The following is a 19,964-nucleotide window of genomic DNA, read 5'->3' as shown; positions in this document are numbered from 1 at the left end:
CTAGTAATGTAGTATATCAGATTGATTGATTGTCTTATGTTGAATTACTCATGCATTCTTGAATAAATCCCACTGAGTCATAGCCTATAATCTTTTAAATATGCTGTTAGACTCTCCGTTGGTATTTTGTTGAGGATTTTGCATCCTCAACTATTTTATGTTTTTAAAATAGTCTAAAATAAGGTATATTGGTGTGTACTTTTCTTTTCTTGTAATGTCTCAGTATGATTTTAGCATCAGGCAATACAGAGCTAACAGATGAGTTATGACATATTTCTTCTTCTGTTTTTTGGAAGAGTTTGAAAAAGATTGGTACTAATTCTTTAAATGTTTAGTAGTATTTGCCAGTGAAGCCAGCTGGTCTGGTCTTTTCCTTGTTGGGAGGCTTTTGATAACTGATTCAATTTCTTTGCCTATTATAAGTTTTACTAGATTTTCTATTTCTTTTGAGTTGGCTTTGGTAATTCATGTATTTCTAGGAATTTGTCCATTTTGCTTGGATTATATAATTTTTTTGGTGTACCGTTAGTTGTATTTCATATTTTGTATTCCTGTAGCATTAGTAGTAATGTCCCCATGTTCATTTCTAATTTATTTATTTTATTTTATTTACATCATTTTTATTTTCTCTGTCAATCTAGTTAAATGTCAGTTTTGTTTATTTTTTTTCTGAGATCCAACTTTTGTTTTATTGAGCTCTCTATTGTTTTCCTATTCTCTGTTTTATTTATCACCAACTAATATTTTTAATTTATTTCTTTCTGCTACTTAAGTTTTAGATTACTGTCCTTTTTCTAGTTCTTTGGGGTATAAAATTAGGTTGTTGAGATCTCTCATTCTTTTCAATGAAAAAGGCATTAACTGGTATAAATTTCCTCTGAGCACTATTTTCCTTGTGTCCCATAAATTTTGGAATGTTGTGTTTTTACTGTCATTTATATGATTTTTTTTTTCTAATTTTCCTGTGATTTTTTTGTTCTCTGACCCATTGTTTGTGTGCTGTTTAATTTCCATATATTTGTCAGTTCTCCAATTACCCTTCTGTTGACGATTTTTAGCTTCACTCCTTTATGGCCTGAAAAGATACTTTGTATGACTTAAGTATTTTTAAATATATTGAAACTTGTTTTGTAGCCTAACATACAGTCTCTTCTGGATAATGTTTGTATATGAGAAGAATGTATGTTCTGCTGTTATTGGGTATATTGTCCATTTGGTCTACTTGGTTATGGTATTGTTTAAGTTAGTTATTTCCTTATTGATCTTCTGTCTAAATGTTCTATCTATTATTGGAAGCAGGGTATTGAAATCTATTATTTTAGAACTGCCAGTTTCTTCCTTCCATTTTGTAATGTTTACCTCATATATTTGAAGGTTGCTTTGTTTGGGGTTTACATATTTTTACTTGTTATATCTTCTAGATGAATTAAAACTTTTATCAATATATAGTCTTTTTAAAATCTCTTGTAACAGTTTTTTTTTTTTTTAAGATTTATTTATCTATTCCAGAGAGAGAGAGAGAGAGAGAGAGGAAAGGACAGAGGGAGAGGGACAGAAAGAGTCCCAAGCAGACTCCCCACTGAGTGCAGAGCCCAACGTGGGGCTTGATCTCACAATTCTGAGATCATGACCTGAGTCAAAATCAAGAATCAGATGCTTAACTGACTGAGCCACCTAGGGACCCCCTCTTGTTACAGTTTTTGACTTAAAGTCGATTCTGTCTGATATTAGTATAAGCTACTCAGCTCTCTCTTATTTGTTATTTGTGGGGAATGTCTTTTCCCATCATTTCACTTTTAACACCTTTTGTCTTTGGATCAAAAGTGAGTCTCTTACAGTCAACATATAGTTGAATTGTGTTTTTTTTTTTAATCCATTCTACAATCTTTATCATTTGATCCATTTACATTTAATCCATTTTATATTTAAAATAATTACTGATAATGAAGAACTTACTTTTGTTGTTTTAATATTTGACTTTTATGAGTTTTATCCCTTTGTGTTGTTTGTTTCTTGGGGATAGTTTTTAGTAATTTAATTTGTTAATGAGTATACTTTTGTGTTTTTTCATGCTTCATAAAATTTTTTGAGAACTGTATGTTTTGAATATTATGATGTGGTAATTCTAGAATTTTTTTCTTCTTAACTTTGATAATAACAATATGCTATTATATAAGAACACTACAAGTTTAACTGATTTAGTGCTAAACTGAGCATAGTAAAATACTGAATGCAGTGGACATAAGCACCTATCTGCAGTCTTTCCATATCTGATTTTTTTTGGTCTCTGGAATGGCCAGCAATTCAGTGGTAATTTACTTTCCTTTATTGTAGACTGGTAACACACCAAAAGCAAATTTATTCCTTAAAATTTTTTTCTCTATAGGTTAAGTATGGGGTAAGTTTTTAATTAAATCAAACATATTTCACTTGTTATACAGTCCATCAGGTGTAGTAAACATTTGAAGATGATATAAACAGCCAAATATCATTTAACACAAATAACAATGATAATAATTTAAATACTTGATTTTTTTAGAGGACTTCACTAAGTGAATTATATGATGGTGAAGATGATAATGTTGTATTAGCATTTAAACAACCAAAGTGAAGCATTCAAGACAAAAGTTTGGGGAAAAAAAAAAAAATTGATGTTGTTAATCTTTACCTAAGCACTGTGATCCTGGAAAATAGAAATGATCCAGAAATGTTCCCGCCCATTTGTATTTCAGAAAATGGCTTAAAACCTAGAACAATTCTTTCTCATATGACTCAGACAAGACTTGCTGATGTTCCCCAGCTTACCAATAATAGTCCTCAACACACCCATCAAATTCCTATTCTTTGCCTCATAAATGATTAGCTGAACTGTTTTCCCCTACTGACTAATCTGGACAAAATATATAACTTGACTAAACTTTACTCAGGTTTATTCCTTCCCCATAGGTCCCTGGACTTTAAACCACCCTTTAGCTCCTGCTGAAAACTAACTGGAGGCTTTCCCAGATGAACTGAGATCCACTGTCCAATCTCAGATCAATGACTGGCAATGTTAACCAAAGACATTCCCAGATGAATTGTCCAATCACACCACAAATTCATCCCTTCTCCCACAACTGATTTTTTTCTAGCCATGTCTATTCATCCCTATAATGTAAAAATCCTTTTCTGGCTGGCCCTTGAGACCCCTGTAAATCTCACAGTCAGAACACCCTCTTTGTGGCAGTAGTCCCTCTTTCCCTAGTGCAGCTCTTCCTCCCACTTACTGCAATATCTTTTTGAATAAAACCCCTTTCTGTACAAGTCCAGATTTGTTTTTGATTTGATGACACCATGCCTTACCAAAGAAATAAAAGGTATTACCTAGCAAAAGTATAAATTTTAGAATTTATTGAACTACTTACACAAAAAATGTCCTAGTGAGGAAACATTTCATTTAAATATCTAAATTCTCAGTAGGAATTCTAACATTTTTCTTATCTAATTTTTCTTATCTAAAAAAATTATCTGGAAGAATAGCTATGCTAAATATCTCAAATAATTACTACTTTTGACTAAAATATTAAAGTTTTTTAAAAGATAAAAATCAAAGCCAATTTAAAATGATGTGACATCATATGCCACAGCAGTAAGTTCAAACCTCGAAAGTGATTTCAGAAGTCTAATTATTCTTAAATGTTTCATGTTGTTCCCAGTCACTGTGTTCTAAATGTCCAATATCATTTTGCCTGTAAGAAAACAGGTTCTGAATACAGCTTTCACTTCTCCTGAGACTGGTGAAGACAGATCTACAGGGACTGGATTATAAGCTATTGAAAAAGAACTTTCCATGTGGAACAGAGCACTACCATCAACTTTGCCAGGTCATCTAGATTTATTGCATGTGTCCTCATTTTCCTTGCTTGACTTCATTTACTGCTGCTTCCTGTGATCTTGGGTTTTGTGTTTTCCCTTGCATATATTGGGAGCCCTCTCTTGTGGATTCATCCGTATCTGTTTCTGCTTTTAGTCTTAGCTAGTTTGTAGCATCAGTCTAGAATCTCTCCCAAACCTACTTCAATGTTTTTCCTTTGCTGTTCCTAATTTACTGAATTTTCAGACACATAAGGAGCCAGCCTTTACTGATGGTACAAAGCACATAATAGCTTCTAAATGGCTTTGATGTAGATGTTAAGCAGGGAAGACAAATGCAATGAGCAATGACTTTTCTGACACTGACAGGCAAATACTGGGTTGGTTAAGCATTCGTATTTTTTTAAAAAAACAGTTAGGTAGGGATAAACTGCCTTTATTAGAATGGTTGTCAAATACAGCCACCAGTCACACACACATCTACATTCACACACAGACCCATACACCCATTTTTACACCCAGGTCTCTTACATATCAAAGCCTGACAAGGATCTGTATGGCTGCACTTTGCTGTTTTATATCTTCATTTTCTTTTAAATGGACACAGCTTTAGTTGTTAACTTTAACTTTATTGCATTTGTACAAAAATCTTGAAAATTTCTCTAAGGGGGTTGGCCCCACACCATGTTTTCCTCTCCCCAACCATGCTAAGGACAGGTATAAGCAGATTTTCTTGTAGGCAACTGACAGTTTGCATTTAGATAAAATATATTTCAATGAAATTATTTTTATTATTCCATTATTTTATTATTCCATTTAGTAAACTGCTGATTTGGGTGATAAGTACATATCCACTGTCATATATTTTATCAATAGATTTTTCTTTGGCTTAGAATGATTTTAAAGATAGAAGAGAAAATTGATTCTATAATTTAGCTATAATGTTTCTAACAAGGCAAACTTCTCACAAACTCTTTATTTAGACAGGTCTGTAAATAGGAATGCTGTGTCCTCTGCCTCCTTCTTTTGACTCAGTAGTCTTCAGCATCACCAGCACAGATGGCAAGCAGAGATTTTTCATAATGCCCTGAAGCAAAATTCTGAAACAACCAAACAAAAAAACAATGTATTTGAAATAAAATGTTATAGTATTTCTAAAAAAGAAGCATGGTTCCTCTGAATTACAACGAGAAAGATCCATGGGCCATTACCGTTTCCAAAACTGTTCACTCTTTTCATCTAAAAATTCAATATGTTCTGAGAACTATTCCCACTGGAAGTTATTGGAAAATAATAGCATGGTTATAGTCAATAGAATAGGGTTTATATAAAGTTGATTGAACCCTAATGTGTGTTTATGAAAAGAATAACTCACAGTAGAATTAAATCTCAACTTTAAAAGAGGTGTACTAATATTGTTGTTATAAATCAGCTTAGAGTCTGGAGGGCAAATTGACAATACGCCTCCAAAGACTTAAAAGCATTTACACTCACCAATGCAGTAATTCTACTTCAAGAAGTGTATCCTAAGGAAATAATGATCTATTATTGATGAGCACAAAAATTTACACTAAAAAATATAGACAACATTATGCATAATAGTGAAAAAGTAAAAATCAATATTTAAAATTTGGGATATTTATGTATTTTCTAACTTATACAGTGGAATACCATGATTCAGTAAAAGTATTCCTTTTTGTAGTAAAGCATATTAATTTTACATATATTTTTAAAAACATAGCACCTACAACATTTCATTACTGATTGTGGTGAAGAATAAGGGCAATTTTTACCTCCTTTTTATGATCTTCTATAGTTTCTAAGTTTTTTAAAACAATAAGAGTAAGAAATAAATGGGATTATAAAAACTATGTTAAAAATCAACTCTCATATTAATGTTCGCTTACAAAAGTCATGCAATTATAATTCACTGTTTTAAATGCATTTAGTAAAGTTATATTAATTACATGTAGACTTTGAGGTGGCTTGGTTAATTGAAGTATACATGTTAGAATCCACTTATTCATTTAGAAAATGAGTTATGACATTTCTCAGTGAGAAATGTTCATCGCCGCTTAAAGTTTAGGGTTTTGAAGGTAGGTGCAAGGGCAGTTTTATCAAAATAAAGGAATAAAATGTCTCTTAACACCTGCAATGTCTTTTTTGGAGTGACTTTGGTTATGCAAAGGCTTACAGGGTGTTCTGTTATTTTTATGGTTTTTTGGTCCTTAGGTTGTCAAGTTGCTTCTGGATCACTTTTAATAAACTAAAAAGCGATTTTATGCAATTGAAAATTTCAGTGTAAAGCAATGTGAACAGGTAACAGCACTCATCTACATGCAAAGTATAAGGTAAGATATATTATCAGGGCCTTGTGCTTGGTTTAATACTCTGGTGATGCCATCCCCAAATTCTTTATAATTATTTGAATGAGAGGTGAAATATTTTAATTTTAGATTGGGTGCCAAAAATTACATGTGTAGCCCTGTATATCCTAATAATTCTTTGCTAAGTTTTATCAAAATCCAGACTAAAGCTTAGACATATTAGAATGGACAAATTTGTTTGTTTACTTCAGAATCATTGCTGCTTTGGCCTTCAACAGCTAAAGGGGTGCATAGAATTTTACATAACTATCAAAGTTAAATTCCTGCATGTTACCAGTTTATGAGATTCCACTGGCTGCCCTGCCTTCTATGACAATATGAGAAGAGAACTGAACTGATCTAAGAAGCCTTTTCACAATTAGTGTGGCCTTATTGTAAATTGTACCTTTCCTGATACTGATCATGTTCAAAATTTAACTCACAAAGCACAATTACACAATTAAGGGAAGAATACTTTACATGACTCCATCAACAATTTTTGTTTGAAACACATAAAAAATTCCCTTACTGAGATGAAGGGCGTTCCTCAGTTAGCCCTTGTTGATGCACTAAATACTGTCCAATGGACTAAAGTAGATCATCTTGTCAGAATAGTTAACTTTTTAGATTCTAACACAAGGTTACTTAAAGCTCTCATATCAGTTTTAAAAATGATAATGAACATAAATCACATGTAGGAGATTTACTTTGATGTCATGAAACAGCGATTTTCCATATCTCTCTTTGTATCGTTTCCTGATGGTCATCAGATCTATTTCACTTCTGGCGATTAGAATCCTGATTACAGTTTTATTATGGAAACCAAAGTCCTAAAAGATACAGAAAAGGAGAGAAAAAAATTGGAAAACGGTACCTTAAAGTTAATCTATCTAATATAGACTCAACCTCTTTTCTGTGGCTGTTTATTCATGCTGTACTCCTCAAACACTGGCATGATGATCGGGGGAGTGCCCAAGTCAGACTCCCATATCCTCCGAGACTTTGCCTTCTCTCATACGTGTACACACAGTGAAGTATTCTACCTGTTTGACTTCTTTCCTTTGCTTTATTTTTTTATTTTGTTGAAGTAGAATTGACATACTTTTGCCTATTAGTTCCAGAGATATGTCATAGTGATTCTGTATTTTTATACATTACAAAATGTTTCCATCAATCTAATTTTTCACCATACAGTTTTTTGCCTTACAGTTATTGCATTCCCTAAACTGTATGTTAAATCAGAGGGAGTTATTTATCTTATAACTGGAAGTTTGTACCTCTGAATTCCCATTAGCTATATCACCTGTTTCCCCACCCCTCTCCCTTGGTGACCAGCAGTTTGTTTCTTGTATCTGTGAATCTGTTTCTGTTTTGTTTATTCATCTGTTTTGTTTTTTAGATTCCACACATAAATGAAATAATATGGTATTTGTCTTTCTCTGACTTATTTAACTTAGCATAATACCCTCTAGGTCCATCCATGTTGTTGCAAATGGGAAGATTTCATTCTTTTTAATGGCTGAGTAATATTCCTGTGTCTGTGTGCATGCGTGTGTGTGTGTGTGTGTGTGTGTGTGTGTGTGAGAAACATTCTTTATTGATGGAAACATAGGTTATTTCTTGGCTATTGTACATAATACCACAATGAACATAAGGTCACTTATATCTCTTCAAATTGGTGTTTTTATTTTCTTTGAATAAATACTCAGAAGTAGAATAGCTGAATGGGATGGTAGTTCTATTTTTAAGTTTTTCAGGAAACTCAATACTGTTTTCCATATTGGCTGCACCAATTTACATTCACACCAACTCTGTATGAGGATTCTCTTTTCTCCACATTCTTGCCAACTCATGTTATTTTTTGTCTTTTTGATAATAGCCAATCTGGCAGGTGCAAGGTGATATCTCATTGTGGTTTTGATGTGTATTTCCCTGATGATTAGAGATATTGAGCATCTTTTCATGAGCCCGTTGGCCAGTTGGCCATCTGTATATTGCTTGTAGTGGAACTGCTGGAGTGGTGTGGGTCAGGGGCCTAGGGCATGCTGGGGCTGCGCTAGCAGGCCGGGTAGAGCATCTGGACCATTTCTGTCTCTGCTATCAAGGTGGAGGAGAAATGTGAAAATTGGTACTTGTTTGCACCTCTGACCCTGGAGAGACTTCCAACAGTTCCTCACCCATGTGGTGGATGTTTTACGGTTAATGAATGAATTTCCTTTACTTACAGTATATTTGCCCTTTATACTGCTGTTTCATCGCTATGCCCAGTGATCTGGTTCATAGTGATCTGTGCACAGGCACCTCAGTGATATCCCTCCTTACTATAGGTCTATGTGTAGAGGTGACTCTGTCTCCAACTCTCCTATCCTTCTCTGTGTGGACCCTTCATTATTTGTTGTGCAGAAGCTGCTCAGTTTTCAGTTCTTCTTCAGGAGGAATTGCATATGTAGGTGTAGATTTGGTGTGTTGGTGGGAGGAAGTGAGTTCAGGATCTTCCACATTAGCATTCGGACCCCTTCCTATTTTACTTCTTAAATGTCCCGTAATATCTATTTTCATTGTCACTACCTTGATTCTGGCCCTTATCATTTCACCCTGATTCTGCAGTAGTTCCTTCCTTTCACCACCTGGCCAACCTTCACATTCTCTCCTTCCTGATTCTGCAATAGTTCCTTCCTTTGAGCCTGGTCCACCTTCACACTGTCTCCCTCACACTGCATTATAAAATACAAATCTGATCATTTGCTCTTTCTAGGTAAAAATTCTAGACCAGGGAGGGAGGGGGTTTCGAATTATGTTAGAGGAACATTGATATGTTTGAGTGACACAGCAATTACATTTTTATTTTACAGTCTATTACTAAAAATTGTAAAAATAAAAATTCCAGGTATTTGAAATATTTTTGGATTTAAACTCAAATACTGAAAAATAAAAAATCGATTCCTGTATACTAGCTCCAGAAAGAATATTGCTTTATAAACCAAGTTCAATTTGTCTTTTCAAATGGAATAATGGGGACATCCAGTGGCCAAGAAGCATAATGTATATATGTGTGTAGAGATACACGTGTGTGTGTGTGTGTGTGTGTGTGTGTGTGTGTGTGTGTGTATGTGTATAGGCATAATAAAATTTTTGATGTCTGAATGTTTTGGGTATAGACCTCTAAGCAATCTTTTCATAATTTGAGGTAAATAAATTATTTACCCAAGTTTCCATATTTAAATTGTGTATCATTCACTTAGAATGCACCAGAGAAAAATACCTGCAGTTTTCTTTGCTTAGGGGTAGTGTAAACAGCTTTGACCAATATTTTACATTTAAGGTCATCATATGTCAAAAATTAAATTATTTGAATATACAATCCTCCTCTTTACCTCTAAACCAGTTGTAAGTACATGCATTTTCATTTTTGCATTGAAACACACACAGAAAGAATTTTTATTTATTATTAGAATAAGTAGCCCTCAACTTGGACAGATTTGGAATCAAACTAATTATGCTTATTTCCTCATGGTCATTCACAAGTGAAACTTCATTTTTTTTTTTTTTTTTTTTGGAGAAGGACACTGTTTAAATAATTCTATAGCATTGCCCAATACATTATTTAAATTTTTTTTAAAAAATCAAGTCAATTTTTTTTCTGCTTGGAAATAGAATAAAATAGAAACAGAGAGCTGTGAACATAGGATACATGTGTTCTGAGGATACGTAGGTTGGTTCTTGTAGGTAAATAAAAAATACTTTTTACAAAAGATATATAATAGAAATATTCTTAACTATTATCATATTATCCCAGCTTGCTAGCTACTTTTAATAAGTTGGTCTGTAAAAACAACTTTGAGGATAAAACAGACTTTTAAAACTACTGACTTTTAAAAAATTAATTTTCACAGAGTTTTTTTGAGATATGATATATGTATAATGATTTGTATCAGAACTTTTCTTTCTCTAAAAATGTGTTATGCACATTATGGATAAAATATGCATTGTCTCATGCATTTAAATGTTTGTTTCTTTGAAGATAAATGCACCAAAGGAAGTGTGATTGACTGTCACACTAAATATGAACAACACTTTCATTTAATTACAAAATAGATTATTATTGTCTAGCCATCTCTTCTTAAAGTACTTTCTAAAATAACACTTCAAGTTTAAAAATAACCACTGGCATTATTTCATGTTTTTTTTTTTTTTAATTTCAGAAATGTAGCAATTTCTTACTAAGGGTTTATAATGTTTTGACATTTCCTGCTTGATACTATATGTTTTGTGCTTGAGTTATGTGTGAAGTAGGGGTCTTTGGCAAAATACAAAAAGCTTTTGGATTTACTAGCTTCTTCATATGCTAAGAAGTGCTAAACCACCTGGGGGAGATAGATCCCATGGAGTGTTACGTCTCAAGTAACTCAATTTGACAAGGAAAGCAGAGCATTATTTATTTGGTGTTCTCATTTTGGTGTATAATACATTTTTTCCCCACTTGAGCATATTTTGTTTGAAACAAATATATTTGTATACAAGTTCAAAAATGTTTAAATAATAAAGGTAAACCTAGTGCTTTGAGAAAGTAAACATGATTATCTGGGAAAATTTTAAAAATATGTGGGTCATACTTACATGGATTGCACTATATAGTCTATAAGCAAAATAGGCTGGTTTATCTCGAATACAGAGAACTAGGAAAAATCAGAAAAAAAAAAAGAAAATTTGAGAGTGACAACATATATTTTTTTCAGAATTTGGGAAACAATGAAAACACTTCTTTTTTACTGTTAAAATCCTAGGAGAGTGAAACTTTTTGAGTCCTATGTGGGAAACCTCATTGTACATTGTAGTAAAATTTCAATATTTAAAATAGTGGTAAAACCATAACCTATAGAAACATGTAAAGCAACAATATTATAATAACTCATTCAGGTTTTCATTTAGTCTATGTCTTTTTCTTGGAGATCTCTTAGTTCTTTCACAGTGTCTAGTGAAGAAAAATGTGTCCCTTTTACCTGAAAATTAAATAAAGCTTCAAAGAGATCCAGGCTGTCACCACTATTATAGATTTTTATCATTATAAAACTCAATATACAATTGATTCATTTTCCCAAACACTATTTTTAGTCCCTCACAGACTTGTGAATAGATCTGAGGTTTTTCTCTCTTCTTTTTAAAGATTTTTTAATTTATTTGAGAGAGAGGAAAGACGGAGACTGAGAGTGGGTGGGGAGTAGGAGAGAGAAAGTGAATTTCAAGCAGACTCCCCACTGGGACTGAATCTCCATGGGACTGAATCTTCAACCCTAAGATCATGACCTGAGCCAAAACCAAGAGTCGCATGCTCAACCAGTTGAACATCTCAGGCGTCCCAAATCTGAGATCTCTTAAAAACAAACAAACAAACAAACAAACAAAACTCTGGTGGGTCATAAGGGGACTGGAGTAGTGTTAGGAGTCATCTAATCAAAACCATTATGACATTAGAACCACTTAGAGCCTAGTGAACAGTTGTCCTTGATGGAGGTCATTTGATGATTACTGACAATTCAATAATGTTTATTTGAATAAGTAAATAAATTAATAAAAAAATGAGTAACATATGTGAGGCTATAACTTTTGGGCAAAATAAAGTCATCACAACAGTTGTTTTTTCTACAGTTCAAATGATAATTTTAGGTTTTAAGACCATGCCTTCATCTTTTACATTTATTTGTAACTGTGAACTTCATAGAACACTCTTGAGTCTCTGCTAGAATGTGGACACTTTCAGGAGAAAGAGCTTTTGTTGTTGCTTTACTGTTCCATTTGCACAGCCTAAATCAATGGCCACAATAGTGGATGACTCAATAAATGAATAAATTGAATGAATCAGTTAAATTATTTTTTGCTGTTTCTCATGTCCACTATTTGCTCTTACCTACTGCTTTGTTTGTGGTTTGGTATATAGTGGAAAGAGAACAATCTTGGAATTCAAATGACATGGGTTCTAGTCATAACTTTGTTGCTCATTAGTTGATGGACTTTGAAGTAGTCAATTAGCCTCCTTGGCCTTGTTAAATGAGTTGCAGTGTGATATGTTATTAAACTATTTTCATACTCATATATTATATAGTATTTTAAGGATTTCATAGACCCCACCAAACCTTTTTAATGGAACCCTAGCTTGAAACTCCTTTAGAAGCTAAGATATAAAAATTATGTTTCTTGCCATCTCAAATGCCCATGTATGTTTGTGCCATTCTAGGAATGGAAAATCATAATATACATTTATTCAACAAATGTAAGTGTTTACTTGATGTGTGTTCTTTATGGGGACATTTCACAAAGACGTTTTGTTTGTAGTTCCTACAATGTATGCTGTCAAGTCACAGCACAGAACAAGGTACAGCATAGTGGTTTCATAGTAGTTGTTATGGAAAACTGACACTGTTTTCCTCTCTATGGGAAGATATCTTTTCTTAGAAAAGAGATGGAAGTATGTCCCTTTCACAATAGCCTGGAGAAATCACTATTGAGTAACAACTTGGTAAATTTTTGTTTATGGTAGAACTTACTCCTAAAGGCAATATATTAAAGATGATGACAAAAAGACTCTTCCACTTGGAGAAAAGGAAGCCAAATTTCTAGCATTTATCTGCTTTTTAACAAGGGAATGGAAATCAGTACATATAAATGAATTCAAAGGTGTGAGATCCCAGTTACCTGAGAGAGTGAGATTTCAATGTTTCCCAGTATGAAAGTTGAACCAGCTATTAGGGAAGGGTATTTGTTCATTCAAGTTATCAAGTTGCCAGTTTAGTGCATTGTATGAGTAGCTAATGTGCTTTTCCTCTATAGAGTTAACATCTTCACTAAATAATTAAATTCAGGGAAAGTAACTCAATGAAGAGCAAAGTCATGCATGTTTAATTCAATCAGAGCTAATCAGCACTTATTGTGGAATCCAAGGTCTGCTGTACACCAAATAAATCATTACTTACCAATTGCAACTAGCAACTCTTGGAAGTATCCATCATAGCATTCATTAATGGCATCTACTATGTCTTGCCCAGAAATATTTTGAAATTCCTGGAAAACTTCAACAAATTGATATAATTAAAAGGATATTTTGTACATATTATGATTTTAAAATATAAATATTGTAAATTTAAAATATAAATATTGGTTAGCTTGTTACACATAATGAAAGTAAAGTATAGGGGTACAGGTTGAGTTGGAGTAGGCTATCTTTCACAATTTTTATAGTGTTTTATATATGTAGAAAAAAAATAAAACAATTTTTTTAACTAAAAGAAACAGAAAAATATAGAAGCCAAAGAATATACAAGCTAATATGAGTGTACCTCTAAGACAAATATGATGGCTTCACATAAATCATGACATTAATGATAATCTCCTTGACTTGTAATGAACTAGTTAAACCATGATTACTATATTCTCTTCAAGAAAACATCTAATATGCCTAATAGAAAATAGCTAATTTATTTGGGTAAGTTCTCCATCAGAAATAGAGATGATTTTGAAAGATTCAATATTTAAAGTTTATATAATTCAATTTTGGGAAAAAATAAAATTATAAGAAAAAATCATTCCTTAGTAATGTCATTAGATAAGACATTCTGTATAAATATAATTCAAAATAAGTACCTTTGTGATCACTGACTTTCCTCTATATGTAACATTTCCCTTTTTTCCCCTTCTAGTTAACTATTTGCTTTCTATTAAACTATCAGTTAAGTAGCTAAAAAGAAACCTGATTAATAATTACCAAGCCACAGTTGTTGATAGCTTTTGTTGCACAGGATCATTTGCAGCATGGTTTTGTGTTCTCCTGTCTTCTGCTGACAGGCTTCCCACAGGACCTGAAACATCATATTGCTAGGAAGTAGCCCCATAACCACCACAGACCATTTTAACAAAGGTTTTTTCATAGTCACTTTGAGATCTGGTTCTAGTTACCATTGCATCCTGAGCAGCCATAGCAGGGTCTGTATATCCTTCCTCTCTGGTTCCCTGTAAAATAAGCACAGGTTTTCCCTTGTCAATTTTCTTAATTAACAACCCATATAGGATTATTGGGACAAAAATCTTTGAATCGCCAAAAACATTGGTAATTTCTTAAAAAATTCTATCATTATTTGAAATTAGTCTACATTTGTTGAATATTATATGAAACATAGGTCCTTTTTAAAAATGTGGGTTTAATCTTTTCTTTGCACCAGTGGTAATCTTTCAAAGGCATTGAAGTGTTTTTACTCTTATGACTCTCTGTGCAGTGTCTTCTTCCCATCAAACTGGGCATCATCCAAGGCCTGGCAGTGGGTAGTACTATTGGATTTAACGTTGTTGGAGTGAAAATGCAGAGAGAAAGAATGAGTTAATATTCAGTCTCTACCTTGTCAAATAGGATACATGCAACAAAATAATAATGAAATCCAGATTTTGTGGAGTAAGAATATTTTACAAATTTGTATCATGACCACCACTCCCACCCATTTATCATATAAAGAATAAATATGGCCAAGTTGATTAGAGATTCCATTACAAACAGGAGGGAAGGAGGGCTAGCCAGTGCAGGAGCTTCTGATCTCCAAGGATTATGACTATACGGTCTGGGGGGAAGAGTTCAAAGAGACATGCGATTAGACCATTCGTTTACTATTGCTCTTGGCTTGAGATCTGGAGGGAAGGCTTTTTCTTTTCCCTTCCCTCCCCTTCCCTCCCCTCCCCTCCCCTCCCCTCCCTCCTCCCCTCCCTCCTCTCCTCTCCTCTCCTCTCCTCTCCTCTCCTCTTCTCTTCTCTTCTTCTTCTTTATTTTTTTCTCCTCCCTCCCTCTCTCCCTTTTTCTCTTTCTTTCTTTTTTTCCTTCTCTTCCTATTTCTTTCTTGTTTAACTATGCTGAAAGAACATTGAGAATACAGTGGCTTCTGATCCTATCATCTTTTTGGACTCTTGAAATAACCACATTGCTAGGAACTCAGTGATATAGCAAGATCAAACAGAGGGAAGTCCTAAATACAACTCTCTTGAATTGATCTCAATCCCTAAGTAGCATCAATGGGCTCCAAATTTCTTATCTGCTCCTAACAGAGGAACTTGCATGTTAGCTAGAACCTGGTTGGGAAGCTTGACAGATGGAGTTGTTTAGGGCCATAGCAGGGACAGATTGTTCTAGTAGCCAGGAGCTATAAAGTAGATCACATTGATAGACTATGTGAGACTGAAAACTTAGGGAGATTCTTTAGTTCCAGTGAGAGGAAAGATGAGGCTAAAGCAACATAGAAGTTTACTTGGCTCTGACAAAATTGAGACAAAAAAGATAGTAAATTAACCAGCTGTATGGTTTGGCAGCTGATTTTGAAAAATGCTCATACTGTGGACTTCTATATCTCATCACCTACATGTCCAGAGTTGTCCAGAACTACCATTCCAAAACCAAGATGAGCAAGGATGCAGAAAATATCTTAATGACCTGAGGCATTATCACTCTCATAAACTAGCTCCTAAATATTCAGATTTCTCTCCACCAAGTGTTCTCTTGGTGAGAAGGAGAGGGGAGGGTCAGAAATATAAGAGTTGTGTGTTTAATCAATAACTGTGTAAATGATATTGAACATACACTCGCAAAGTATTATATGGATTAAATTTGCTATATTAAATTAAATACTAGGCTTTTCCCCTTGCTAACCCAAAGCTGGAAGCATATGAGAAAGATCAACTTATTCATAGAGAAATAAATAAACTACAAACTTTTGTAGCCCTAGAAAAGTTAATATGTTTAATCATAACTTGGAAGTTGTGTATCACTTAGAAGTGTCCAGCTAAGGAAAAGTTTTAAATTTCAGTACCATTTCTGGCCTGAGATTTGATTACTATACTCTCCCCTTAGCCTAAAGAATTCAATATTTTCAGATAATATCCTTTGGTCAGTCCCTATGATTTTAATTTGCTCAAGCAACAAATGACTAAAAGCAATAAATATGCTTTATCTTCTATGGATATATGCCATTTCTTTAATAACATAAACTTATCATGGTAATTCACAGTCTTCATCTTATTTGACCATCAGTAGGATTTGATGCAATTGCTCACTCTCCTCCTTGCTATGTCTTCATCTCCAGGCTTCTAGAATCTGCACTCTCATTCTCCTTCCTTCTACTTCCTTCTCAATCTTGTGTATTGGTCCCCTTTACTTTTTAATCTCTTAATACTGGAAAGTTTTAGTACTCAGTTTTTGGCACTGCTCTTGTTGGCATCTACAGTCCTTCCCTTGTTAATCCTAACTGTTCTTGTGGCTTTATATTCCATCTATGTTGTAATGATATCCAATTTTACATTACTAGCTTAGATCTACCATTTGAATCTCAGGTGCATATATTCCAGTTGCCAACCGAACATCTTCACTTGGATTTCTAATATACATATTAGACAAAACATGTTCAAAATCTATTTCCTGGTTTCCCTCAAACTCAAAAACCTCTTATAAACCTCACATCTCGGTTTATGACAACCCCATCATTCCTACTGCTCAGACTTAAGAATTGAGTAACATTTTATTCCTTCTTTTTTACATATGCTACACCTAATTTCTCAGGAAATAATATAGACACTACCTTCAAAATACATGCAGAATCTGGGCACTTTTCATCACTGCCAGAGCTCTCCTATGGGTCCAAATTAATATTGACAAAATTCTTTGCTGGTAGCATCCTTACAGGCTTGTTTCTATCCTACTTTTCTCCCTACTTTTTCCTCAACATTGCATCTAGTGTGAACACTTTAAAGCACAAGGTCATATCATCGTTTTTCTCAAAATCCAGTAATGATTCTCCTCTTCCCATTTCATTCAGAACAGAAGTAAAAATCCTTACGAGGCTACAGATTTGACCAAATTTCATCACCTGTTACCTTTCTGACATTGCCACTATTATAGAACATTTCCTTGGCTTGCTCAGATGGCACCAGCTGCTCTTCTTGCTATTCTTCACAACTGGCAGCCATTCCCTTGTCCTAGAACTTTCCCGTAACTTTCCCCTTTGCCTGGAATGTCCTATCATCACCACTCATTTGTCAACATATTTTTTCCAAATGTTTGCTCATATAACCTCTTCTCAATGAGATTTATCTGACCATTCTATGTAATACTGCAACCTACCTACTATGCCCAGCCCCAAGATGTCCATTTCCATTATTCTCCTCCGCCATATTTCTCACTGCCTTCTAACATTCTATATAATGTACCTGTTTGTTAGATTTCTCTTGAAATTTTCCTATTCTCCCATTAGAATGTAAGCTTCTCAAACACTGATGAGGTCTTTGTCTCTTGTTCACTGACAATTCTCTGTTGCCTGGAATCATGCTTGGCACATTGTAGGCACTTGACAAATACTAATTAAATCAATACTAAATGAATGCAGGAAAGCTAAAGAAATAATTTTTAGATAACAGAATTCAAAGATCAGTTATATTAATACAGCTTTGTAATATAACTTGAAGTCTGGAATTTTGATACTTCCACTCTTGTTTTTCTTCCTTGAGAGTGCTTTCACTGTTTGGGGTCTTTTCTGGTTCCACACAAATTTTAAGATTGTTTGTTCTAGTTCTATGAAAAATGTGGTTGGTATTTTGATAAGCATTCCATTAAATCTGTAGATTGCTTTGGGTAGTGTAGACATTTTAACGGTATTTGCACTCCATAAGCATGGACTGTCTTCCCATTTCTTTATGTTGTCTTCAATCTCTTTCATCAGTGTTTTACATTTTTTCAGACTACAGGTCATTCGCTTCTGTGGTGAAGTTTATTCCTAGGTATCTTATTATTTTTTGTGCAATTGTGAATGTCATTGTTTTTATTTCTTTCTCCTGCTTCAATATTAGTGTATAGAAATACAACAGATTTTTATAGATCAATGGACCAGAATAGAAAGTCCAGAGATAAGCTCACAATTATATGGTCAATTAAACTTCAACAAAGCAGGAAAGAATATCCAATGGGAAAAAGTCAATCCCTTCAACAAATGGTATTGGGAAAACTGGACAGCTGCATTTGAAAATAATGAAACTGGACTGCTTTCTTGCACCATAAACAAAAATACACTCAAAATGAATTAAGGACATAAATGTGAGACCTGAAAACTTAAACACTCCAGAAGAGAACAAAGATAGTATTTTTTCTGATATTGGTCATAACAACATCCTTCTAGATATGTCTCCTGAGGCAAGGGAAGTGAAAGAAAAAATAAAGTACTGGGACTACATCAAAGTTAAATGCTTCTGCACACTGAAGGAAACAACCAACTAAGCCAAAAGACAACCTACTGAATGGGAGAAGATATTTCCAAATAACATATCCAATGAAAGGTTAGCATCCAAGACATGTAAAGAACTTATACAATTTAACACCAAAAAACCCCCAAGTAAATCCAATTTGAAAATGGGCAGAAGACCTGAACAGACTCTTCTCCAAAGAAGACATCCATATGACCATCAGAGGCATGAGAAGATACTACTCAATATCACTCATCATCAGGGAAAATAAAAACCACAATTAGGTATCATCTCACACTTGTCAGAATGGCTAAAATAAAACCCTCAAGAAGCAAGTGTTGGCAAGGATGTGGAGAAAAAGAAACCTTGATGCAGAGAATGCATCAAGAATCCTAACTGGTGTAGCCACTGTGAAATAATATAGTGGTTCCTCAAAAAATTAAAAATAAAGCTACCCTATGACCCATTAGTTGCACTACTCTGGGTGTTTAGCTAAAGAATATGAAAACATTAATTTGGAGGGTTGTAAGCACTCCTATGCTTATTGCAGCATTATTTACAACAGCCAAACTATAGAAGCAGTCGACGTGACCATCAGTAGATGAATGAATAAAGAAGATGTGCTATATATACACAATGGGATATAACTCATTCATAAAAAGAATGAGATCTTACTGTTTGCAAAGATATGAATCTAGCTAGAGAGTATAATGCTAAGCAAAATAAGCCAGTCAGAGAAAGACAAATACCACACAATTTCACTCACACATGGGATTTAAGAAATAAAACAAATGAACAAAGGGAAAAAAAGGGACAAACCAAAAAACAGACTTTTAAATATAGAGAACAAATGGATGGTTACTGGTGGAGGATGTATGAAACAGTTGAAGGGGATTAAGAGTACATTTATCTTGATGAGTACTGAGTCAATACATGAAATTGTTGAATCACTATATTGCGGAGCTGAAACTAATATAACACTGTATGTTAACCACACTGGAATTAAAAAAGAATAATAAAAAATGTTCTAATATAACTAATATAACACTGTATGTTAACCACACTGGAATTAAAATAATAATAATAATAAAAGGTCAGTTAGTAGATGTAGGAAAATTTTATGGATCATTGAAATTTTCTTAGTGATTTCTGACCAAACTACATGGCTAAGTAAACACCTACCCTTACAAAGTTTGTGAGAAATATTTAAGAAATTTCTGCAGTTCTCTGTTTCTGAAATATTTTTGAAATGTAAGTTTTGACATCGAACTTGAAGTGGTGCTTGTCTGTTTACTTTTTTGTGCAGTTAATTACAAAAGCACTTTAAGCAGACTGGTAGATTTAAAAATGTGAATAGGTAAGTTTGTGTTTTAGCTTTTTCCACTGTCAGAGTCAAGCTGTCATGTAAAAAGCCTAAGATAACAACATGGTGTGTGTAACAGAGAAATGGTATATATGAGTACAGAATTTGAGTTGGGGCAAAATAAAACT

The 19,964-nt window shown here is 33.8% G+C and overlaps 1 protein-coding gene across 1 annotated transcript in view; it reads right to left on the bottom strand.

The window, feature by feature from the left end:
- Positions 1-4,320: 4,320 nt before the first annotated feature.
- Positions 4,321-19,964, bottom strand: part of ANXA10 (annexin A10) — a 116,167-nt gene continuing 100,523 nt past the window's right edge. Inside the window, exons 7-12 of the mRNA XM_004779556.3 lie at positions 14,166-14,219; positions 13,975-14,068; positions 13,187-13,282; positions 10,836-10,894; positions 6,926-7,048; positions 4,321-4,952 (exon numbers count right to left, since the gene is read on the bottom strand). Of these exons, the coding sequence (XP_004779613.2) occupies positions 4,884-4,952; positions 6,926-7,048; positions 10,836-10,894; positions 13,187-13,282; positions 13,975-14,068; positions 14,166-14,219 (495 nt within the window). The 3' untranslated portion in view covers positions 4,321-4,883. The remainder of the gene's footprint in view (positions 4,953-6,925; positions 7,049-10,835; positions 10,895-13,186; positions 13,283-13,974; positions 14,069-14,165; positions 14,220-19,964) is intronic.

Source organism: Mustela putorius, unplaced genomic scaffold (assembly GCF_011764305.1).
Source record: "Mustela putorius furo isolate JIRA1106 unplaced genomic scaffold, ASM1176430v1.1 tig00000242_pilon_pilon_pilon, whole genome shotgun sequence".
Taxonomy (NCBI): domain Eukaryota; kingdom Metazoa; phylum Chordata; class Mammalia; order Carnivora; family Mustelidae; genus Mustela; species Mustela putorius.
The sequence above is the reverse complement of the archived record's forward strand: the minus strand, read 5'-3'. Positions and strand labels throughout refer to the sequence as shown.